This window comes from Castor canadensis, chromosome 11, assembly GCF_047511655.1.
Source record: "Castor canadensis chromosome 11, mCasCan1.hap1v2, whole genome shotgun sequence".
Taxonomy (NCBI): Eukaryota; Metazoa; Chordata; class Mammalia; order Rodentia; family Castoridae; genus Castor; species Castor canadensis.
The window spans coordinates 141,536,568-141,561,519 of NC_133396.1; the positions used below are offsets into that span (position 1 = coordinate 141,536,568).

Here is a 24,952-nt window from a genome sequence, read left to right on the forward strand (position 1 = left end):
GTTTTTTCACCTCAGAGGATCTCTGGGAACGTGCAAGGGCTTGTCAAAGAGTCACTGGCTCAGAACTCAGCTTCTCCAGCAGGGCTGCGTTTCTGAGAGCTGGGAGTGAAGGTGACATTTCAGATCCTTTTGCATTCTGCCGAAAACTTCCTTTTAGACTCCCAGCTCTGTAAATGTCATCTTGCAGCAAGCCAGAAAGCCTCCTCCTGTTGCTGTGTGTGGCTACCTGCAGAGCCTGTGTCCTGCTGCCTGGTGATGGCTCCCTGGGAACCAGCACAGTGGGTTATTGCTGGCCACAGGGCCCCCAGCTGGCTTGGAGCGAAGGTTTGTCAGGGTGCAGCTCCTTGTGGTCTGCACACCTCTTGCACCTGGATTCGAGGTGTTTTGGAGTTTCAAAAGACCCTTTAAGGCTGGCCCCGGCTTCTGCCTGGATAGGATCACTAGGTGGGACCCGCTCCTGCTGCTCAGGGCCCTTACCCTCTGCTGTCCTCACAGAAAGGTGGATTTGGAGGCTGGAGTGGTGAGAGGAGCAGGTGTTCAGGCTAGCCCAGAGCTGCCTCCTTGGGTTTCCTCCTCCAGCAAGCTCTTGCCCTTAGGGGCTTCAAGGACCAGGCAGGGCACTGACAGGTCCAGGGCTCTTGTCTGTGCAGCAGGCCTTGCACTAGAGAATTCAACTGAATCATGAAAACAACCCTGCAGCGTAGGCAGCATTCCCATTTTACAGAGAAGGAGCAAACTGAGGTTCAGAGAGGTTTGGTAACTTTCCTAACACCCCGGCCAGCAATACCAGGTCTAAACCTGAGTTTATCTGGCTACAAAGTTAGGTGTTACAAATGAGGCAGGCTGGCAGAGTGACACAGAGCTTGCTTGGACCCTGGAGCCGGCTTGCCTGGGTTCCATTCCAGGCATTGCCACTTACCTCCTATAGGACCTTGGGCAAGCTGTCTAACCCTATGTGAAGCATGGGATCCTGAGAGTGACAGTCAGACAGGCTGAGAAGCTCTTATCACACACACCTAGCCCATATCAGATACTTGGCACCGTGTCAGGCGCTAGCAGACACTTACAGCGTGTTGGCTACACAGCCATCCCAAGGCAGCGGGACCGGAGAGAGCCCCGCTGGAACAGCCCCGTGCTGTGGTTCCACTCTTCTGCTAGGCCCTATGCCTCTGTGGGCTAAGGAGGAAGGACCCAGCCCTCTAGCCTCCAGGCCAGCAAAGCCCCCCAAGAGGGGTTAAGGTGAGGCCCTGCAAACTGGCTGAGAGATTGGCTCCCGAGGGACACCCGGCGCTCAGCATCCCAGGTCAGTACCAGTGAGGGCCCTCAGTAAATTTCCACCCTCAGTAGCTCGGCCTTGTTTTTTTGCAATAACCGAAGTAAAAAATAAAGTCTCTGGGGAGAGTGGACAGGCAAAGGGAGGGAGGATGCCCGGCGTGTGTTGCAGGGGCAGCCCTGAGAAGCCAGGCAGAGCTGTGGTGCCCTTTCCCAGAGGAAAGGCCAAGCCTCTGTCCTCTGTGCTTTATCCATTAGGAAGCCTGCTGGGAGAGGGAACGGGCTGCCCACCCTGGCGCTTCCTGCCCGCCACTCCCTTTTCCGCTTATTGTTGGGTCCTCCTGAGTCCAGCGGCCTTAGCCTTTGAGGCCGGCAGCCTCCTGGTGCAGAGCCCTGCGGGGCCTGTGTGTGGCTGGGCATTCCTGCCTCCCTTGCCTCCTGCTCTAGCCTCTTCCTCTCGCCCTCCATTATTTTTAGTTCCCTTGCCTCCTGCTCTAGCCTCTTCCTCTCACCCTCCATTATTTTTAGTTCTTAAGAGGACAGAATGAGGAGGGAGGAGGAGGGAAGAGCCAAGTCAGTGACCTTCTAACCAGAGAAGAGTGTTACTTAGGTCCTGCCTGGTAGGCAGGCTTAAGGACATTTCCATTTTGGGTAACCTAAAAGAGACTGGTTTGCCAAGATTGTGGGCCCCTTTGATCAGCTCCTGGAAAGTTCGGACAGGGAAGGAGGCTGGGGTCTGAAGCAAAGAGTCTCTGATCAGAGACGGAGCCTTCTCTGTCACTATCCCCAGTGAGCTGGTAACACGTGGTGCCTGCCAGCAAGAGGAAGAGATGGCAGCAAGTGGGGTTACCTAGCGTGAGGGAAAGGTGGTCCCCTGAGCCCACCTGTGTCATGGGGCCCAGAGCCAGCCAAGCTGCACAGCCATCCCAAGGCAGCGAGGCAGGAGAGCGCCCCAAGCTGGCGGAAAGCCAAGTTTGCCTTGTGCGTCTCTCCTGCTGCCAGAGACGGCGGGGAGATCCCGGTAGGGCAGGTGAGGGAGCGGCATGGGTCTTGGTCTGCGTGTCCTGTCTTCTGGCAGAGCCCTGACTGTGGAGTGGGCCTTGGAACTTACTAGCTTGGGAGCATTGGGCTCCCTCTGGTGTCCAGCTAGGGGCAGAGGCAGGATTAGGACAGACTTCCTGTCACGGGGGACACAGAGGCAGTCAGTGCTCAGGGTGGATGTGGGAGTCCTGGGGAGGCTGTGGGGCTGGTATGGTCCCAGGGGTGACCAAAGAAGGGCAGCAGGAGGGAGAGGCAGCAGGAGAAGAGAATAGGCAGGCAGAGCACCTGCAGAGTGGACCTGAGTGGGGGCAGGGGAAGATTGAGAAGCGGCCTGCCCTGCTGGGTCTTGGGGACACGTGAGTGGAAAGGGTGTAGAGTGAGTATGGGGAGCATCCCCAGTGGGACCCTGTGCCTGTGGGTGGTTAGGGAGTATTGCTGGGTTGCAGGCAGGGCCTCTGGGTGGTGGTAGAGGAAGGAGAGCACCATGATGGAGCACCCCCAGGGCCAGTCAGGGTGCTGCCCCTGCCTAGAAACTGGGCCTTGAGTTGCAACAGGAAGAAGACAGCTAATCAGGAGAGGACAGCTGGACAACTGGCCACACAGGGTTTTCCTGGCTCTGCCAGGATGTGCTGCTAGGAGCAGACCAACTGAGGGCCGTCTGGCAGCAAGGCCTGCCAGGGCTTGAGCAGTGCACTGGGAGCTCCTGCCTGAGAAGAGGAGGGCCAGCCTCCACCCCGACCAGCTCCACATGCCCGACCCCTAAGGGCCCGACAAGGGCCCTGCTGGCTGCTAGAGGTGGGACCTGGAGTACTCATCCCAAGAGTACACAGGGCCAGTTTGTGCCTCTCTCGGCTACAGGAGCTGGTGGGGACCCACTGCCCTTGCCCGCCTGCCCTAGGCCATCAGCTGACTCTGAAAGCAGTACAGGTTGAAGAGCCCCAACCCAAAGATCCTAAATCCGGAATGCTCCAAACTCTGAAACTCCAGGTAACAGTGTGAGGTCACGAGCCGAAAACTGAACACCCGGCCCCACCTGGTGGGTCACAGTCAAAACACAGGTGCAGGGTTGGGGGCATGGCTCAAGCCCAGCAAGCTCAAGGCTCGGTTCCAACCCTAGTGTCACCCCTCCCAAAAGAAAGAGAAAAGAAAAAATGTAGGTGCACTAAGATGTCATAAGATTGCCTTCAGGACTGCATGTGTGCAGTGTGGAAGAAACACAAATGAACGTCGTGTTTAGATTTGGGTCCCACCTCCATCACACCTGAGTCCAAGCAGTTGGGATAAGGGGTTCTGAACCTGCAGGTCACCTGCCCTGCGGCTTTCAGTAATTTCCACCCTGCTGGTGCACTGGGAAGGCCAGGTGGGGAAGGGGTCCTCCTGTGAGCACTGAACATAGCTCAGAGTGGGGACGTCACAGGGGGCAGGCCAGGAGGGCGAAATAGACTTGCTTGAGGGGGATGTCTTGTTTCTTAGTGGGGGAGACCATTCATTTTAATGCCTGACCTATTTTTAGCCAGAGCTACCTGCCCTGCCAAGTCGTGGGCTTTATTTTTCCGATCTCAGAGTCTTGGTTTTGAAAGGGCTCCCCCTCCTCCCTTGGGCTCAAGGCTCCTTTTTTGGTGGGGGCAGTTTCCATGCAGGCTGCAGGGGGAGCTGGCCCTACCTGCCTGGGCCCGTGCCCACCGCACCTCGGGGGCCCAGCCTGGGGAGCACAGTGAGCAAAGTCAGCCCTGTGGTCTGGGAGAAGCACCGGGCTTTTCCCCAAAGAAGGCCATACCCATCACTAGGGAAACCCGGAGGGCTTTTTTAGAAAAACCAAAAGAAGAAGGAGAAAGAAAAAAGCATTTTTTCCAAACATGGAAAACTCAGTGACTTTGCCCAGAGTTTAGCAAAAACAGAACAGGAGCTTTGACACAGAAGGACCCTGCTTTGTCCACTCGTAGTGCTTTGTTCAGTGCCCCTCCCCAGAGTGTAGTCAGCCAGGACATTCTGGGAACGGACTCAGAGGGAGGGGTGGGCAGGTCTCCATTCAGCCTCCCCCAGCTGAAAGGTCACTCTTGGACAAAGCTCTTGCTGTTTGTGTGAGGCTATTTTATAACTGGGAGAGTCATCCTGTTAGCTAAAACAAAATCCTCAGGATTAAATGGCACGGACCTGGAAGCTGTGTGACCTTGAGCAAGTTACTTACTGCCTCTGAGCATGCTTCAGCATTTGCGTGAGGATTCCATGAAAAATGAGCGTGGTACCCGCTAGGCACCCAATCTGTGATCTCTTTGCACACGTGTGCTCACGTACACCCTCCCATGTGCACACGGCCAAGAGTTAGTCTGGCAGCATTGTTTCTCGGGAGTCATCGGGTAGAGATCATTTCCCTTTTCTGATATTTTGGAGGCTTCCCTTCCTCTCTTTTATTCTAAGAAAAAAATAAATTGAAGTTCTTTCTTTATATTTACCTAACAGTGGAGGTTAGGCAAGTCATCAAACTGATTAAACAAAAAGGGAAGTGCTGGAGGAAAAAGTAGCAGATTAAAGGAACAGGCCAGGTAGGAAGGGGCTGCAGAGACCCCGACCCCCATAATGGGATGAAGTTTTCTGGGCACGCTCACTAGTGCCTCCCAAAGTGCCGTTCTGTAGCGGTGCCTCGCAGAGCTCCAATCCCTGAAATGGGCTGTTGGGAATCCATCCGTTCTTTCTCTTGCAACGACGCCAACCTGAACTGGAAAAACTCCAGTGGGCTCTGCCTGTCCTGAGTCTCAGACCCTGAGTTCCCCACAGTGTCCTAGCCTTGCAGGGGGCTCTTTGTGAGCCATTAGTCACACTGTTAGCTCATCTGACTGCTACTTGGCTACCACCTGGCCTTCTGGGAGGTGTCCTATTGGATTTACCAGTCTACCACACCTTGGAGGAAAAAAATGCTGCCTTACAAAACCAGGTGCAGAGTCAAAAACAAAGCGAACGTGTTAAATTCGCGTGTCTACGGCCGTGCACAGAGCACTTGTGTGTGTCGGTCGCCTCACCAGGCTCTCGCCGTACTGCGCGGGTGCCCAGTTTGCAGATGAGGACGCTGAGGCCTGCGCCCAGTGCAGCGGGAGTTGGTGGGGGAGAGATTCATTCGGCCTCCAAAGCCTGACTGTGCTGTCCGTCACTGCCTTGCCCCAGGAACCATGAAGAGAGGACCAGCACTGTGGGCCGCCCCACCACCCACATGTGCCAGGCAGAGGTTCTTAGCTTCCCACGGAGAGTGAGGAGCCTGTCACCTTGGTCCCTCATTTGCAGGGAGTGAGAACCCGGGGCCTGGCAGAGGAAGCAGGATGGAGGGTGGCTGGAGGAGGGTGGTGTTGCAGGTCAATTTGGGACTGTAAGTGGCTGTCTTTAGGGTGCAAGGTCTCAAATGTCCCACATGGCTGTGCTGAGCGCCAAGGCCTGCAGAGGTCAGATAAGAAATTGCGCAGAGCTGCACCTGCCTGACCGTCACTTTCTTCTGCTTCTCTGACCCAGTGTTCTGACCCAGTGCTCTGGTGAGGGTAGCCCTCACTGCCTATTGGGTTTGACCTCTCTTCTGGACACTGTAAGGCTGGTCCAGCCTGCAGGCCTGGTGGCTGGGCCTGGTGGCTGGCCCTGGTGCGTGCTCTGGGCCTTCCAGTGGTGTCTTGAGTTCTGGGGTGGACCACTGCTAAGAGCTGGATGGAGCTTCCTAGGAAGGGGTCTGCGCTGCCATTAGACACACAGGGGTTAACAAAATCCTCAGTAGCAGATGGACACTGTGTGTGCAGCCTGAAGCTGCCTGCCAGGAGGCCCAGGCCTGAAAGAGGTCACAGAGTGAGCCACAGGGGACTGGTGGGGATGGGCCACCAGGGCCAGCATCCCAGAGTCCACAGCAGAGGGAAGTCAGGACAGAGGCCTGCAGGCCCAGGATCGCTGCTTCCTTCACTTCTCCTCCTTCTCTCGTCCCCACCATTTCTCTTCTGGTCCTCTGTAGAAGAGGGTGCCCCCTCCTTTTTAAATATAAGGCAGCACTTCCCTGCAGCACCTGGGGACGCCTGACCTAGACAGCCAGCTGGAGGATGGCCTGTCCCTGGAATCATGAGCCCCGTGTGAGGCTTGGAATGCAGTCTAGATAAACGTGGAATCAGAGACCTTGCCCAGGCTTCTGTCTTGGGCCCAGCCTGAACATGGGTCACACTTGAGAACCTGGGCTCTCTAGGGCTCTGGGCAGCTCCGAGTCCAGAATCAGAGGTGGGAGGGAAGAACATGGGCTTGCTCTGCAGTCCACCTGCAGTCTAGACTGCCTCTAGCAAGCCAATTGCCATCTGCTGTAGGAAATTCTTGGGAAACAGGAAGGAAGAGAAGTTGAGACGGGATGTGTCCTGGCTTGGCCTTTCCCAGCTGCACTTTTCCTGCAGAACCTGCCCAGGGTGGCCTTGGAGCTGTAAGGCAGGCCCAGGGCTCACTGCTGCCTGCCTGGTTCTTAGACTTTCTCCCCCTCTGGCTTCCTGTCACCCCACCATGAAGAGGCTTGGGGGCTTGTCCTCTTTTGTTTTGTTTTATTTCTCCCCACTAGGAATCAGTCTGCACTCTCTGAATATTTTAGCAGCTTTAAGTCAGTTGCGAGGCAGGAGCAACCTCAGCACCTCCATGCCCTCCAGGCCTCCTGGAGTTTTGAAGGACCGTATTCCCTTGTCTGGTGGTTTTTGGATCCTTCCTGACCAAACTTAACTCAAAGAGTTGGGGCTTGCCAATTCCCTGTGCAACTGGAGGCAGGCATGAGGCCAGTGAGGTCAGGGCTGCCCCAGGAGGCCTCACTGCCTGCTGCAGGTGGACAAAGGCGAAGCCCAGCCAGGGCTTGTTTAACTGGAAGGGCAGCAATGCAGAGATGGGTCTGGCTGGACTCATCCAAGCCCTTAAATTCAAGGGGTCACCTGGAAGGCCTCAGGCCTGTGGTTCAGTTGGTTTAACCACCTGCCACAGTATCAAAGTTGTGTGTCCCCAGACTTCCTGGTGCTCTCTCTCTGCTGGGTGGGCATGTGGCTTTGTGGGGGGGGGGTTCCTTTCTGTGTCTTCTTTTCTCACAAATATCTATAGTGCAGAATTCCTTCTAGAGTCGGCAAGGGGACAGCTGCTCTGATCTCACCAAGTCTTGTGTCATTTTGTCACTGCTCTGGAAGCGGCACTGGAGCAGCCCCATAGCAGAAGGCCTCTAGGGTTTTGGTGACCAGCTATGGGGTGCCTTTCAAAGGCTCTGGGTTTCTACATTAAAGTAGCAGCCGGGAACACCCCTTCTCCCCCTCCTGCCACCTCTCAAGCTGGCAGCCAGCTGCCCAGGAGAGCTGCCTTAGAGAAAGGAGTCTCCCTTCTGTCCTTCCTGCCCAGTCTCTGTCTCCTGTCCCCTCATCTATCTGTGTCAAGGCTGAAAAGAACAGTCGTGGATGGGGACCCTAGCTGCAGCTGGCTCCTATAGGTAGGGGCAAAGGACAGAATGACTCAGGGCCTGCAATGCACTTAGCCTCTGATGGAGAAAGTACTCATCCAGCACAAGGCTGTTGTGAAAGGCAAAAGTCTGGGCTCCTCGCTGCTGGGGACTGGTATCTGTGTAGCACATTGGCAGAAGTGATCCCTCCCATCCCCCAGTGAGGTGACAGCCCTGCCAGCTTGCTACTAGCAGACCCCAATGTCCAGCAGCCCAAGGATGGCCTCCCAGTGTAATTGCTGCCATCTGGCCCAGGTCTGTGTGCAAGGCAGCAATGTGCCCCAGGGGAGCTGGCTTGTCAGCCAGCCAACCACTCAGATCCACAAGGGGGTCCCTGCCCCAGGGGCCAGTGGGGACCTGTCATGTGCACAGAGCTTTGGGGCACTCCAGGAAAGGTCTACAGATGCCCGGGTGACTGGGGGATGGTGAAGGAGCAGGGCTGTCTTCCAAACCACATGGCAGGCTTTTGAAAACCACTTTTGTATTGCCTGTAGCTGGACTTGGGAAGTTGGATGCCTGGCTCTCACTTCAGAGAGAGAATCACCAGCACCAGGGCTGAGAGCAACACCTGGCTCTGAGTGGGGCTCCTCCAGGCTGGTGGGTGGAGCGCCTCCAAGTTGGTGGCTGCTTCCTTTCTTATCTTGTCTATCCTAGCTGGAGCAAGAAGCCTGGAGTGCATTTCTGAGGATTGTGGCTTCCTCCAGCACAGTGTATCCCCCTAACTTGTCCTCCCCGTGCCCAGAAAGCAGCCTCTCTGAGTGGGTCGGTTGCAGGGCGGTGCTGTGCTCCCTGGAACTGTTCCTGCATTTGTCTCTGCAGCTTTGGGCCCTCTTGCACTGCCTGGCCCTGGCCCGGAAAGTGCTTTCTCTGGTGTTTGGCAGCAACCCGGGACTGCCTGGGTGCTGCTTTTAAAGTCCAGGAAAACCCCTGTGCCTGCTGCCAGCCAGAGTGCTGGAGTCTTCCAGGCAAATGCCTGGCACTTCTCCCAAGAGGAATATTCCACAGCCTTCATCCAGCCCTGGCATGGAGGTTCTGTTAGGAGACCCCTGATACAGTCTCAGAAGAGCCGTCAGGGAATGAGCTGTTTCACAGCTTCCAATGCCCTTACCAGGCCCAAGCTGTGCAGTCCTGTCTGGTGTCTGTCCCCTGCTACCTGGTCTCCTGCCCATTTGCCCCACGTGTCTTTGTGGGTGTCTGCAGAGCTGCCTGCCAACAGGGTGGGTCTGAGCCAGCCCAAGCTCCGCCAGCTTTATTCTTCGGTTGCTATGGCAATCCCTCTGCTTAGCCCAGACTGGCCATCGGGGTAACTCCAGGGACACTGGTGTCTGCGCAATTAGTGCTAAAGGCTCTTCCACAAATTCCCTGGGCCCATGGCCTTCTAGTAGCTCTGTCTCCTGGGGGAAGGGACCCATGTATCATTCCCATTTTACAGACTAGAAACGGAGCCCTACAGAGGGTCAGGGACCTGCTCAAGGGTCGTCAGCAATGAGGATGTGAAGCCAGGGCCCAGGCCTGGGTGGGCTGCCTCCCCACGCCATGTTCACCAACGCCTCCACATCTGTTCACGCTCACCTCCCACCCCCTCCGGCCTCAGTGCCAGCAGGTCTGGCTCTAGCTGCTCCAAGTCTAGCCTGCAGAGCCTCTTCCGCCTCTCCCCTGCGTCTGTCCCCAAACTGCCTCCACTGGGAGCCCCTGCTTTCCCAGCATGCCTCTGTTTTTTGTTTTGTTTTGTTTTGTTTTCAGTTGGGGTGTTGCTGTGTTGTCCAGGCTGGCCTCCCAACTCCTGAGCTCAAGTGACTCTCCTGCCTCAGCCTTCTGAGGCACTGGGACCACAGGCATGTGCCACCCACCTGCAGTTTTCTTTGAACGGCCCTGCCATGGTCCTGGGACCCTTGCTCTATGAGTGGTCACTTACCACTACATCTACAAATAACATGGGCAGTGACACATTGCAGCTGGCGACAGTGGCCCTCTCCAGTCTTCTTTGGGGGAGGCCATTGCTGCTGACCTGAGGGGAGCCATTTTCCAGAGTCCTGGTGTCTGTTAGCCTCAGGAGCCTGTAGACCAGCTGTCTGTCGCTCCCTTGACAGATGAGGAAACTGAGACCCAAAGAGGGAGTGTGAAGAAGTGCACTGTGGGTTTAGCCCTTCCCTGTGGGAACAGGCAGGGGCGGGTGCACTTTGCCTTCCTCTTCAGCTATCCCTGGACCTGGACCTGGAGGTCCTCTGAGAGGCTTACTCAGCTGTTTGTAAAAGAGGGCAAAGCCGTGTGAGACTGTGCACCACGTAGAGTACAAGGTGCTTGGAGCCCACCAAGGGCACCGGTGCTGTGGGTGTGGTGCCTTTTTAGTGGCCACAGGCAGTAAGTTTCCTTCCTTTGAATTTGTCCGAATCAGAAAGCGGTGATTGTCTTTTCTAATGTAGAGCTTTTTTGTTTGCTTGTTTTCAGAGCAAATCATGGAGAAAGATAAAGAACATGGTGCACTGGTCCCCCTTTGTCATGTCCTTCAAGAAGAAGTACCCCTGGATCCAGCTGGCAGGACACGCAGGTAGATGCAGCCCTCCTGGACTTGGGGGCAGGAGGTGCCCAGGAAGTGTGGGAGGGGCAGCCAGGCCCTGGGTGGCATCGGAAAAGAAAGAGTGAGGACAGCGTCTCTCCGAGGTACTCTCCAGGCTGAATCACAGCCAGCTGCAGAAGATTCGGCCTTAGCACTGCCTTGCCTGTGAACCCAGACAACCACCCTGCCCAGAGGCCATGCCACCCCATCCCCAGAGCACACATCCTCTCGTCCCACCTCTGCCCTCTTACCTCCATCTCTTCCAGTCTTTCTCTCCCAGGCGCTCTTCCAATTTTACCCAGTAAAACAGATGAAGTCATCAGTCTCTGTAGCTTGACACCCTGGACGGAGGCAAAACTAACTGCTTTATTCAGTATTGCAGTTTGTGGCTGCATCACCTTGGTCCTAGGGTTACAGAGTTAATTTAGACATAGTCTACACCCCCAAAACAGCTTTTGACTGGTGGAAGAAGCAGATGGGTCACCCCACAGCCACAAGGTGGGGGGTTGCTAGGGAGCTGGGTTACCTGTTAATGACAGATGAGGGTGACTTCTGGAGCCAAAGCCCAGAGTCGTCCAGCCCTCACATGGGCCCTTTGCAGGCATTGTCTTCTGGGGACGTTTTTTTAGTGAACGCCTGTGGATCTGGCCTTCATGATATAGCTGGTCTGCAGTTTCTGTTCAGGCCAGTCCAAGGTCCAGTGTTTCTTTTATGTCCTCCACTGCATTGGCCCACCCAGTGGATGGCCACTCTAAATACTTAGTAGTGGTGTGGCTCAGGAGTACCTCTGTCCTGGCACTGAGTCCTTTCCTCTTAGGTCTTCTCTCCTGAGTCCCAGGGACACCTAGGTGCCTGGGAAGCAGGGTTGGGATGGGCAGGCACACTGAGCATGGACAGTCAGTCTTCCACGGTGAGGAGTGCAGTGTCAGGGCAGCTGGGGGCAGCCCAGGGCTACCATCGGTGGGTGGGAGACTGGGACTCAGAGCCACTTGCCTTCGAGTGCTGGCCCATAGCGGGGAGGCAGGCCCACTGTTAGCTCTAAGCCCAGCCAGTGGGGCAGTGTCCCCAGAGCAGCCTGGGCGCTGTACCAGAGGGACTATTGGATAGGTGGCAGGTCCCTTGCTGCTACAGCCAGGGATAAGGGCCTCCTCCCACTTGCTTGCAGGGAGCTTCAAGGCAGCTGCAAATGGCCGGATCCTGAAGAAGCACTGTGAGTCGGAGCAGCGCTGCCTGGATCGGCTGATGGCTGACGTGTTGAGGCCTTTCGTGCCTGCCTACCACGGCGATGTGGTGAAGGACGGGGAGCGCTACAACCAGATGGAGGACCTGCTGGCCGACTTCGACTCGCCCTGTGTGATGGACTGCAAGATGGGCATCAGGTGAGCTGGCTCCTCCCACACGCACTTGTCTGGCATGTTCCTGGCCACGCAGAGGGCACGGGGCACTGCCTTTACACTGACAACCCTTTCCCTTCTCTGAAGAGCAGGGGAGGCGGGAAAGGAGCCCTGGCTGGGTACCCAGCTCCCACAGAGCAGGCAAAGAGCTGCCCTCTGGTCAGCTGGGACAGCTTGGGTGAGGGGAGTAGCAAGATAGTGACCTCCTGTCACAGTTTTGTGAGCTGCAGGGGAAATGTGAATAGATGGGAGAGACAGCTGGATGGTAGAACCTATTGGTTTCCCCAAAACACTGGTGCCTGTATGAGGGTGCAACTGAGGAGGGAGCCCAGGCACTCAGGAGGCCCCATTTCAGGTCGCCTGAGGTGATCCTAGCCCCACAGGTGCTCCGGGGGCCCAGGTTAAGTGCCACAGTCTGGAGGGCCACTGGGCCTGTGGCAGAGGTGCCCCTTACCCAGGGCTGCTGCTGTGGGCTCTGGCTCAGCCTAAGGAGCTGAGCTGGGAGAGGACCCAAGAGGAAGAAGAGAGAGAGAAGGTGCAGGAGGAGGCAGGGCAGCGAGCAGAAAGGGAGCCCCGAGACTGCTGCCTGAGACTGCTGCCTGAGACTGCTGCAGGGCTGTCTCACCTCCCAAACTCTGCCTTCCATCTAAGAGCCACCTGCTCACTCCCTCTGCCTGGGGACCTGAGACAGTGCCGACCCCCAAGGTGCTGAATGCCTTGTGCTCACCTTGGAGAGTCTCCCCTGCAGGGGACGCTAGCCTTCTCCGCACTACCTGCACAGCTCACCTGTGACATCACTGACCGCAGACCTCAGACAAGGCACAGCCTCGTCTTCTTCCACCATGCAGCCCGAGGGACTGCAGGAGCTGTGGCCCAGCCCTTGGCCCTCATGCTGCCGTCTCACCTCCCACGTAGGACGTACCTGGAGGAGGAGCTCACCAAGGCCCGGAAGAAGCCCAGCCTGCGGAAGGACATGTACCAGAAAATGGTTGAAGTGGACCCCGAGGCCCCCACAGAGGAGGAGAAAGCCCAGCGGGCCGTGACCAAGCCACGGTACATGCAGTGGAGGGAGACCATCAGCTCCACAGCCACCCTCGGCTTCAGGATCGAGGGCATCAAGGTAAGCCTAGCGAGTGACCACTGGGTCATTTGGTTCCCAGTGGGATGCTGGGGGCCTTGGGCCCTCCTCCATGCACACCCTCCAGCCTCCAGCCTAGGGCTCCTGGCTGCTCTCAACCCTTCTGAGGCTGTGGGCCTAACCCAGCACAGGCCCAAGTACGGGCTGCCAGCCCTGGGGACAGGTGGAGACAGTGGCCTGTTCCTCAGCCTGAGGTACAGGTGGGATGGCTGTGCCGGGGCCTTGGGGTGAGGGTGGCTTCTCATCTTGCCTAGAAGTGCCCTTTGCTCAGGGGTCCCTGCTGAGCCCAGCCAGGGCCTGGCACTGAGAAACCCAACATTTGCTGCTTCGAGCTGGCTGTGGGGAAGCTACTCGTTCACTGCAGGCACTGAGGAGTGTGCTGGCTGGCCTGTGGTCCCTTGGACCTCAGTCTCCCTCCTTCGCCCTTCCAGCCCCTGTTCCCACGCTACTGCACATACTCCTTGCTGTGAGACTTGCAAGAAACACCCAGGAGCAGGGCTGGGGGACCCAGGCCCCTCGGAGCCTTGTGTGGCAGTCCTTACAGTTGCTCTGGGTCTCTCCTCTGCCTGGCCTTGGAGCGTGTCCAGCATAGAGTCAGGGTTGGGTGGCTCAGCGTCCCCACTCCATAGCTGAAGTGGGGGGGGTGTCCATCGGCCTCTTTTCAGGTCCTATAGCCACGGCTGTCTCACTGCCCTTGGCCACAAGGAAGGTTCTCACCTTCCCGAGGGGAGCTGTTTCCCAAGCTCGGGCCTGAGGAGGCCATGCCTCCTTCTCTGTCTTTTTTGCAAGGTCCAGCCCTCGGACTGAATGCACATGACACCTTCCTCCCTCCGCTCCCCACCCCACCCCCGTCCTGCCCCCTCCTGAGCAGGACGTGCCCCTGGTCACTGTGCATTGTCCAGCTGTAGGTACAGTCGACAGTGATCTGCTGGTTCAGAGGCATCATCACTGCCCTCCCCTGCCCTTGGCCAGGAGACCAGTGCTTGCCACTTGGACCATGGTTCTTGGAGACCATGGCTGCTCTCTGGGCCCTAGTGGCCTGCCTGTTCTTTTGCAGATAACCACAGTGACATTATAGCTGTCATCTGTAGATAGTCCCAGTAGTCGGGGCTCCTACTGACCTCTCCTCTCTCCTCTTTTGTCCCTAAAGAATGGATTTCCTCCTAGCTGGGCAGAGGACAGCCAGAACAGAGGGCGTGCTGGGCCTAGGAAATGAAGCAGGTGGACTAGGGCTCAGAGATGGGGAACCACGTTGAGATCTTGACTTCTGGGGGACCTATACAGTGGTCCCCAGTCTGTGGTGCACTGCAAGACCCAGCACAGAAGCCTGAGACAGTACCAAACCCTATGGGCACTCTGTCATTCCCTGTACACACACATGTGTGGTAAAGGTTGTTTATAAATTGTGCAGTTTGAGGCACTTTAGCAAGAATTTCTTATCTTCACAGTTTCACAGACGAATTTGTTTTTATCATGGATCTTCGCAACCTCAGTGAAATTTTTTTCTTTGCTGCCTATGTGGAGAACTTCAGACGTTTCACTTAGAAGGCCTCATGGCTTCTCTTTGGCATAGCCACATCGTACTCTTCTTGCACGTCGGGGTGTTGGTTGTAATATGCGAGTTACTCAAGCATAAACACAGCCATAGGGCAATGGTCAATCTGACGCTGCTCGCCGACTGACGTGAGAGTAGCACACACAGCAGAGGCACTTCCTTGGGCAGGAAGTGAGGTCACCTTTCTCCCTGGGCCCCTGCTGCCTGAGCTAAAGATGGGGTGCTTAGGACCACACTCCTCCATTCTTGGCCCAGTTACCCTGTACCTGCAGGCCTTGTCTAATCTAGGGCACTCTGCCTGGGATGTCCCACTGCTCCTGTGTACCCCTCAGTCAGCGCCCAGGACAGGCTCCCCCTACTGTGCCAGCTGATAACCACCCTGACCCTGGTCATACCTGCCTCTGGGTACCGTACCTGGGCACCTGGCTGCCTCCACTGGCCCCAGAGAGGTGGGAGGGGACAGGACAGGACTCACTGCTCTGTGGCTGCCGGGAGGGTGAGCATAGTCTCACCCACCCACAGGCCCTCTGGTGACCCCCTCTGGGTCATTCCCCTTTTAGAAAGAAGATGGTTCTGTGAACCGTGACTTCAAGAAGACCAAAACGAGGGAGCAAGTCACCGAGGCCTTCCGAGAATTCACTAAAGGAAACCATAACATCCTGGTGAGTTGGGATCTCAGGGTAGCCATGCCTGCTCGGGCGTCTTTGCCATGCCTCTGTCCAGGCTGGGCATGGCCTAGGCCCTGCCTGGGCACCTGCCGGGCAGGACTTCAGCCCTGCCACTATCATACATCCCAACAGAATGTGTTCCTGCTTCCGGGGACTCCAGGGAGCAGCTGAGCTGCCCTGCCTGGCTGTGTCACTTCTGCTCCAGTGGGTACTGAGGAACTCTGTGTGCTCCTGTGCTACCGACTTGCCTGGTGGCCTATGGCCCTGGGTGCGCAGAGCTAGCCTCTGGGGAGGTCAGCATATCCCTTCCCAAGGCTGACAGCACTACAGGAGTCTGTGAGGGCGGAAGCCCTCCTCCCTTTTAAAACTAAGGACACTGCAGTTTGTGCTCAGGAAGTCACCGTGACAATGGCTGTTGTCACATGGAACTCCATATCTGCATGCTGGCCATCCAGGGTGACTGACACCTGGTGGAGGAGCCCAGGGACTGCAGGGCCATTTAGGACTGTCCTTCCCCTGCAGTCCCTGCTTGTGGACATTATGGGGCAGAGAAAGGGGTGACCAGAGCCTGCTGGGCTGCTTCCCCCATGCCTCAGTTTCCTCGTTGGTGGACGAGGCTGGAGTAAGTGGCCAGGCTATGGGTCACTCCCACTTGTAACTCACTGGCTCTAATGAGCTAAATGGTCGCTCCTGCTCCTCTACCCTCAGTGCTTAAAACTGGTGTCTCTTTCCAGGTTGCCTACCGGGACCGGCTGATAGCCATTCGAGCCACCCTAGAAATCTCCCCCTTCTTCAAGTGCCATGAGGTAGACACTGTGACTGCCCCTCAGGCAGAGCCTGTATGCTAACGGGTCGTCTCCCCACCCCCGACACTCCCCTCCGGGTGGGTTAACACCGTGTCTGGCAGGGTGACGCAGAACCCCTGCTCCCTGTACACTTGTCGCTCTTTCAGGAAGGCAGCCCCTCGAGGGGTCAGTCTGGTATGGAGGGAGCCTCAGCCAGACCCCTGCCTATGGGGAAAGCTTTGTGGAGGTCCCCAGGAGGAGCTGGAGGTGGGGTCCTGGGCAGCCAGCAGGAGTCATCCCCCAGGATGGTGCACCTTCATGCAAACTTCACCACCTGCCCTCCCCATGCAGAGACCAATGACCCTCCCCTAGATCACTCTCCCCTTGCTCCCCTCCCTCCTGCCAGGGCACACCTAGCTCACTGTGTGTGGTAGTCCTGCTGGGCACCTGGTAAGAGATAGGGTGGTGAAGAAGGGTGGTCCCCCAGAGAGCAGAGCCATCCTGCTCTGTCCCCAGCAGTTGGTTTGGCCCACCTGTTCTCAGAATGTCCTTTGGCGCTTGGTGGCATCTGGGCTTCTATATTCCTGGCTTATTGGGATCTTTGTGCTGCCTGCCTAAGTCTCCCTTTGCTCCAGTTAGCCTCTCTATGGAGGCCAGGAGGCTGCCTGGCAGCCAGCACCCAGGGCAAAGCATGCACAGAACCGCCTTTGCTTCTCTGAACCCCCTTGACCCAGGCCCTTTGGTGGTCATTGTCCCTGAGAGAAATTACGGTGGGTCCAGGCTGGGGAGGCCCTGAAGGGGCCTGTCTGACCAGAACCTGCTGGGGGTCGTGCTGGAGTGGGCTGCTGTGCGCACAGGAATGGGTCCCTTCCTGGGCTCCACAGACAGAGTTGGGAAGCCCCTGGGCACCTTCCCGTTAACCCAGCAGCACTCTCTGGGTGCTGGGAGGAGTCAAGGGCGTGGCCCCAGGGTTTAGTTGTGGTTTAGAAGTTGTGGAAAGTGTGCAGGCCAGAGTAGGGGTGCAAAAGGGTGTCTCCCATCCCACTCTGCTCCCTGCCTCTGCCTACACAGGGTAGTCACCATCCCACGATCCTACAATCTGTGCCCCAGCACAGCTACTCTGGTGCCCTCCCTGCTGCCTAGCTGAGGATGGGGGATACAGTAGCTGGCCCCCGACTGCAGGGTTCAGCCACAAGCCCCTCAGGTCTGGGTGCCCCAGCCGCCTCTCCTCACCGCCTTGCTCCTCTTCAGGTTATCGGCAGTTCTCTGCTCTTCATCCATGACAAGAAGGAACAGGCCAAGGTGTGGATGATCGACTTTGGGAAAACCACGCCCCTGCCCGAGGGACAGACCCTGCAGCATGATGTCCCCTGGCAGGAAGGGAACAGGGAGGACGGCTACCTCTCGGGACTGAACAATCTCATCGACATCCTGACGGAAATGTCACAGGGCGGCCCGCCCCCCTGAGGCCCCCACCTCACCTGCCCCCTCGCCCCTCTCCCCTTTGCTTCCCTTCTCCTTCTAACCCTCCCTTCACTTCCCCGGCCCGGCCCTGGAACTGACCCTGCTGAGCTGCACTACAAGACACTTTGTAGAGGAGGAGAGGAAATTTTCGAGCTCTTCCCCTAAGGGCTTGGAGGTGGTGTTTCCTCTTCTCTCTGTAAATAGAACCACCTTCTAGAAGAGAAGCTAAAACCAAGCCTGGACTCCCTGTGCGAGTCAGTTGTGCTTGCAGCTGGGTGGGAGAACCCCAGAAAGCAAGGCTCCCATGGGCTCTTGGCAGGGGGCTGCTGCCCCCTGGTGGCAGGAGCCATTAGCACAAGCGCTCAGCAGAGTCGTCTCCCACCCAGAAAACCCAGCGGCCAGGCCAGGTTCCTGCTTTGGGGTAGCTTGGGAACACATGTGGCTTGTGAGCAATGCACCCTCCTCTGAGCAGCTCTGGGCTTCCAGAGATGCCGAGATGGCCCTTCTATGGTCCCCCTCCCCCACACCTTGGCTTTGGGCAGATCAGGGTCCTGGAATGGGCAGAAGCCATCTTGGCTATGCTCTGTGACCTAGGCCTTTCCAGAAGGATGGCAGGCAGGAGCTGCGTCCTTCCATCTGGAGTTGCTGCCCATGAATTCAGAGGGGTAATTTCTGTAAATCTGAACTTCCAGGGACACCACACTAACCTCTCAGAGCTGCCGGGTGACCTAGCTGTGCTCCCACACTCTGCCCCTGCCATGTCACAGTCTAGGGCCAAGTGGAAGTGCTCGCTCAGGGCACCAACAGCCCCCCTGGGACCTGTAGCCTCTCTGGGTCCCCACTCTGCCCAAGGAGGGTACTTGTCTCATGTCCTCATGTCCCTGGTGCTAACTGTCAATCCTGCCTGCGTACATGGGGTCCCTAACTATTTGGGGGTGGGAGATGGGGGTGAGGCAGGGCTCAGGCCACTGCCAGGAAACAGGATTCTGGTTTACTGGCTTTGCTTCTGAATTTCCACGGAAATCATTTGTACGGCTGGAGGGCTTAGACCCATGTGGTGTGGGCAGCTTCCAGGGTAGTGATGGGTGTCCCTGGGGTCCCTGTGCACCTTGAAGACGTGGGGACCATTCGTAAGCCTTATTTTAACTGTAACACAAGTCTGCCTTGCTGAGAAGAACATACAGTTGCCTGACTTTAAGAACCAAACTCCCGGCTCTTGCCATTTGGGGCTGTGCCCCAGGCCCCTTGGGGTTTGCCACCCCTTCCTTGGCTGTCAGAAGTTCGTTCAGGAATGCAGCAGGGAGGAGCACTTGATGGGTGCCCAGCTAGCAGGTGCAGCTCGGGGACCCCAAGGGAGAGCATGTGGACCAAGATGTGTATCTGCCAGGACAGCTTCGGGGGGTGGAGGGGCTGCCACCTGCTCTGGAGCCCTGGGGTCTCTGGAGGGGACTGTGTTCCTGCCATGTGACACAGCAGTTTCCTCTTTCATGCTGGGTGGGTTGAGTGAGTGACAGCGGGGGTGGGGAGGTGGGACCCGTAAGTACAGATTTGAAAAAAGGAAATCACTTGGATCTCCTGGCTCTTGTTCAAGTCGGTGGTAAGCTCCTGTGTGGGCTGACTGCTAAAGGTCAAACCCCCGCAGCTGAGCGCCAGCCTTGTGACAGCGCGTGGTCTGGAAGGCGGCAGCCGGGGGTGGCTGGAGCACTGCATATGTGCTGGGTGCCCAGCCTGGGTCCCTGGTGGGTTTCAGGGGACCTCATGGTGGTCTCTGTCCAGCCACCTGCAAGGAAGTTAACCCGGTCATAAAGATTTCACGACTCAGCCTGGCCAGGTCCCCTCATTGTACTGAGGAAAGACGTTTGCTAAAGCAAACTAATGACAGGAAGAAAATTTTCAGGCACAGTTTAACCTATGTGAGAGAAGGAGACTTCCCGAGCACTTTAAGGAGGCCCCAGCTGCTTGCAGTCCAGGCGCTGAGATGCAAGTGACACTTATTCAAGGTCACCTGAAAGTGGTGTCAGTAGGCACCGTTTTGGGTGTTCTTTTCCCTGGAGTGTTTGGTTTTGCTCGGGTTTTCGTACTTACCCTGCTGGCTCCCACACTTACTGTCTCCCCGGTCCTTTCCCTTGTCCCCGGGGGATAGGTGACCCTAGAATGGAATTTCCCGGGACCTGGGCATGGCCTGTTGGACTGCCAGATAGAGCTCCCCGGGTCCTGGCCACCAGGTGCTGGGAGGGACGAGCTGTGCACGGATGCGCAGGTGAGGCCACGGGGCCCCCTCTGCCCCCGAGAGCCTGGCTGTTCTGTGGTCAGCCCAGCTGTGCCTGCTCCGAAGACTGCCTCGATTGCCTTTCCCAGGCACGCCTTGCCTCTAGTGTCCTGTGAGACATTTGTAAGTTATATTTATTTCCTTGGGTTTTTTAATTGCACAAAACACTAAGACTGAAAGGCTAGACTCTTCCCTTCCAAGCTCTGCCTCCTTCCTGAATTTCCTGCCTACTTGGGTGACAAAGCCCAGTGCAGCCCTGGCTGCCAAGATGGACTCTGTTCGCCTTCAGCTGTACTTAGCTTCAAGTTCACCTGTTGATAGTCGGTCCCGGGTGTGTAAAGGACCTGGCCTCGTGGCTCCAGGTGTTCACCCATCAGTGCCTTTTCCTGGAGGAGGGGACCCTCCCCTTCCCCCAACAGGCTCCTCTGCACTCCTCTCCCCACGGGACCTCATGGGACAGAACTGTCACCCCCTGCCTGTGCCTACCAGACCGCCGCCGCCCTCCTTCCTTCCTGAATAAAGGCCTTGGAGTCTGGCTGACCCGCGTGATCCTTTGAGCCCTGGCTGGGGCAGGTGGGGGGAAACTGGAACCTGGAGATGTCGCCCCAGGACTCTGATGCCCTCCAGGAGTGGACATCAGAGGACTAACGGTCCTCAGCCTTTCCTGTCACGCACTACCTTCAATACAGGCTCAGGGCTGTCGACGACCAGTCTGGCCCCAGCTGAGGGGTCCCTGTGGCTGTGGTTTCCACTGGGTGCAGGTTGAATTTTCATGTTTCCATTTTGTCCCCATTGCCTCCGTCAAGGCTTCATCATCTACACTGTAGATAAGGCGACTGACTGTTCAACCTGGGTAATGAGTGAGGAGCAGGGACTTGAACCCAGAATTTGCCTGGCTCCAAGACCATTTCTGCTGCTCTGTCCCCACCCCACACGAGGGTACACCGGCCTCCATCTCCACTGCCTGTGAGCCTCCCTGCAGGCCGCTCTCCTGCTTGGGGCTGACAGGCTTCATTCATTTGGGGCTTTGCGAAGTTTAGGACAGACATGAAGAAAGTGAGCACTTGTAGGGCCTTTGCACCTTCTGCCCTGTGCTGCAAGTGCTGCTCCTGGTCAGGACTCAGCAACTGCTTACTTTTGATTATTATTTTTGTTTGTTTGTTTGTACTGGGGTTTGAACTTGGGGTCACGTGCTTGCTAGGCAGGTGTTCTACCACGTGAGCTACATCTCCAGCCCCTTTTGCGCTGGATTTTTTGAATCGGATCTAGCAATTTTTACCCTGGCTGGCTTCAGGTTATCATCCTCGTACCTAAGCCTCTCACATAGCTGGGATTACAAATGTAGACCACCATGGCCAGCTTGTGTGTTGAGATGGGGTCTTAATAATTTTGCCTAGGTAGGCTGGCTTCAAACCACAAGTCTAATCTCTGCTTCCCAAGTAACTGGGATTACAGGCATGAGCCACTGTGTCCAGCATCACTTCAAATTCTTGGGCCTTCCTCCCTCCACTGCAACCAGCTCTGTGAATTCTAGCTGGTGTCCATGGAGGTGCAACTTGACAGTGCCCAGTCCTCCCGCCCTTTGCCTGAGTTGATTCCTGCTATAAGTTTCCAGTTAACTTGGAGGTGGGAGAGCTCCTGAGTGCAGGTGGTCTGAAAGTTTGGGGCTTCGTCGTCCATAGTACAGTCCTTTGCTCACTGGAGGCAGGAACAGGGAGGCGAGGTTTTCCTCCACCATCCCCCCAACTGATGGCTGTGCCAGCTGGCTTCTCAGGGACTACCACAGACCAAGCACTCAGCTGCCTCAGGGTCAGTCCCCTTGATCATTGTCCCTATGCTGGGGCCTTCCTGTCCCATCGCTGCCTGGTGCCCTCCCTGAGAGAGCCTCCACCCTGTCGTGGTCCTCGAACACTCAGGAAATCCTTTTAGTCTGCAGAAATGTGCCCCTTCCACACACGACGGGCCCTTGCTTCTGGGGTCATCCTGTCCCCTTGAAGCTCCTCAGGTTCACAGATGCCATCCACTGGTGGCCACCAGGGCTCCTGGTTCACTTCCTCATGCCCAGCCTAGGTGACAGGGCCTCCACTCTGACCCTCACTCTAAGCCTCTGCCTGGTGCTGTGATTATGGCTACCAGGGCATCTCACTTCCCACCCTTCACGCTGCTGACCAGCTGTGGGGACCACATGTACCTCAGAGGTTCTGACCGTGGAGAAAGGACGGGCCACCAGGCCACGGAGATAGGCCCGGATGACTCTGAACCCCAGGGCAGTGAGTGGCTGAGACAGTGGGGCAGTGGCCTGTGTCTGTGTTGGGCAGCTGGCTTTGGTCCTGCTTGCTGGAGGAGCCCCTCCCGGACGGTCCTCAGAGCTGAGGGGACGGCATGCTCATCGTGCATGGGGTCTTCACTCTTGGCCAGGCCAAGGGAGCAAGCGCTGCTCCAGCTGCAGGTGAACAAGTAATAGTAACGCACCCGGGATCGGAGACGCCACCGGAGTGCTCCAGGGACCTGCTGGCCTACTGCAAGCTGCACCACAGCCTGATCTCAGATCCTGTGGACTCCACAGGCCCTGAGCCCCGAGGACCAGGTCTCAGAAGCCTTGTCAGCACAGATGTGGGAGGACAGGCAGTGCACAGGGGGAGCTGCTGGTCACTGCAGATCTGAGGTCCCCTGGGGAGGAGCCTGTGGCCCACACCAGCAGGCAAGCCAAGTGTCCTCCCAGCAGATCCCAGAGCTGCAGCCATGCCAGACCCCGCACCCCAGGGAAAGGGGTGTCCCACCTGGAGGGCCCTGTGCAGCAGCTGTGTCAGCTGTGGCCTGTCCACCTTCTCTGCCCAGGGTATTCAGTGTTCTCCATGTGGCCAGACCATTGCTGAGTCCTTATACCTGTCCCACCCCTGCAGAGCCAGGGACACGGGCCTCACTTCTGGCTTCCACCTGCCACAGAGACCTTACTGCCTCCCCTGAGAAGCAGCCCAGTTTGAACCCCCAGAGGTCCACCTTCTAGGGTGCCCCTGGGTGTGTGCCAACAACCTAGGAGCCTACCACTTGCCGCAGCTCCACCATCAGCTGCAGCATCTCAGCCTGGGCTTGCCAGAAGTTGGCCACCATGGGTGCTGCATGGCAGCAGTCTCACCTGTCTCAAGGGACGTGGTCAGAAAAGCCACTGAGCCACCGTGTCTGGGGACAGTGCTCCTGGGGGCACTCTGGGGTGGCGCCATCACTTCCTCAGGAGCCATGGGGCCATTGGCACGGGACCACGGCCACACGACATTGGTTCTGCCACCCTGGAAGTGGCACACATGTGGCTGAGTTTCTCAACCTGGCGTGTGTGCTAAAGAAGTATGGTCAGGAGTTCTTCAGCAAATGACAGCAGGCCAGTGTCATCCTGCCCCAGCCCTCTGCTTGTCCTCCACCTGTCCCTATATGTCCTTACCTGGCTGGGCAGGGAGCTGGGGCCACGTGGAACTTCCCCATTTCTGTAGGTCTGGAGAAGGAAGAGAAACTGAAAATTAGGCCTCTCTGTAGGCTATTCTGTGGGCTGGCTGGGGAGCATCCTGCAGCTCTGGTGACAGGAGGGACCAGGGATCACATACCACTGCTGGAGCCACTTTGAGAACGTGTGATGACGGGAAGCCCCGGGGAGGCTGGAGATACAGACTTTCCAATAGCTGTGGGCCCCATCAGCCCTGCCACCTCTCATGGAAGGTCCCATGTCCTGGGGGTCTTCCCTGTTGAATGGAGGCTGCTTGGCGTCACACAGTGGTTCCTTTCTTCTTGGGGTCAAGATCCTTAAATCAGTTAGAGAAAGTTGTGAACCTTCTCCCCAGAAGAATGGCTGTGTATACATCACAGAAAACACCTGTGTGCATTTGTGCAGACGACACTGAGTACAAATTTCAGGATGCACTGACCCCCCCACCACCACCACCACTGGGAGATCCCCAGACAGTGTGGGGCCCTGGCTGACCAATCCATGGCTTGTCACAGCCTTCTCATAACAGAGTCGGTGTCCCTTCCCTGTTCCCTGCCCCTTTCCACTCCTGAGACTCCAGCCTTCTGAGCAGGTGTCCCCTTGGAGGCGTGGCTGCCTCAATTTATAAATAAAGCTTGATTGGAAACACCCACGCCACTCCCTCTGCATCGTCTGTGGCTGTGTTTGCTCCACAGCTGAAGTGAGTGGAACAGTCACCAAGAGGCCACATGGCCCCTTAAAGAAAACACCCGCCAACTCCTGCCTGGGAATAACGGGCCAGTGCTGAAGAATTGCTAAGTGTCAGGCACCCAGCCAGGTGATTTCAGGCGAAGTAAAGTGATGCTCACAAAGATTCTGTGAGATGAGCCTTTTTGTGCATATTGAAGGCAGAAGCACAGAGAGGGAGGGTAACGAAACTAAGACCACACAGCTGGTAAGCAGCAGACCTGGGCTTTGAGCCAAAGCTCTGTCTGTGACTCTGCACACCCTGTTTCTGAGCAGTGCAGGGTTTAGCCTGGCACCTGGCCATGTCACAGGATTGCTGGGTGACTGTAAACCTTGCCAGGTCCTGTGGTGGGGGGACTGAGCTGCAGAGCCCAGGGACAAGGCTACACGCAGGCCTTGGGGGACAGCGAGGTACTGTTTGTTCTGGGCTCCAGTGGCCCTTCAGGGACGAGCAGCCTTGGCCGCATGACACCTAGGTCAGGTCTCTCCCCAGCGCCTGCACAGTGCAGACCGGGTCTGTCTGCCAGTTCCCAGGCGCTCACTTACCTGCCACCCATGGAAAGAGAAAACACGTCCCAGTGCCCTCGAATGCCAACCAACAGTGTGTCACCTCTCTGGATTTCTCCTTTGCTGTAGCAGCTGTGGGCCGTTCCTGGCATTCACCGCGCTATGCACTTCGACAGAAGCGAGAATTGGGGCGAAGCAGCAGGAAGGTGGGTTTCATGTTTAGCAAGATGGAAGGGTTCGCAGAGGTTGTTTCAAACAAGAAACGGGACAGGGCCCAGTCAGTGTTAGGCACCGCCCAGCGTGCCCGGGGCCCTGGCTCCATCCCAGCTCCACGAAAGCAAACATGAAACCCAGCTGGTACGGTGGGTCGTAAGGATGGGGCCCTGAGAAGCCACAGGCTCCCGGGTCGGTGCCCGTCTGCCTCAGTGCTCCTGGCGCCGTGGCAAAATTCCAGCATGGCACGGCTTAAGTAGAACGTGCTTTTCCCAGGTCTGGATGCTGGAAAGTCCTGGGTCAGGGTCCAGCTGGGACCGGTTTCAGGTGAGGGTCCTCTTCCTGTCCCCACGGCAGGGGTGCTCTGGAGCCTCCTCCTGTACTTGAGGGGTGCCAGGTGTCTGGGGTTAGGGCTGCACCC

The 24,952-nt window shown here is 57.0% G+C and overlaps 1 protein-coding gene across 2 annotated transcripts in view; it reads left to right on the forward strand.

Annotated features, from left to right (window-relative positions):
• The window catches only part of Itpkb (inositol-trisphosphate 3-kinase B), an 80,437-nt gene extending 60,292 nt beyond the window's left edge, over window positions 1-20,145 (forward strand). For both annotated transcript variants that reach the window (XM_020170251.2, XM_074048843.1), the window contains exons 2-7: window positions 10,229-10,328; window positions 11,503-11,716; window positions 12,647-12,851; window positions 14,985-15,086; window positions 15,827-15,898; window positions 17,129-20,145. In XM_020170251.2, the coding sequence (XP_020025840.2) occupies window positions 10,229-10,328; window positions 11,503-11,716; window positions 12,647-12,851; window positions 14,985-15,086; window positions 15,827-15,898; window positions 17,129-17,344 (909 nt within the window). In that variant the 3' untranslated portion in view covers window positions 17,345-20,145. The remainder of the gene's footprint in view (window positions 1-10,228; window positions 10,329-11,502; window positions 11,717-12,646; window positions 12,852-14,984; window positions 15,087-15,826; window positions 15,899-17,128) is intronic.
• The last annotated feature ends 4,807 nt before the right edge of the window (window positions 20,146-24,952 follow it).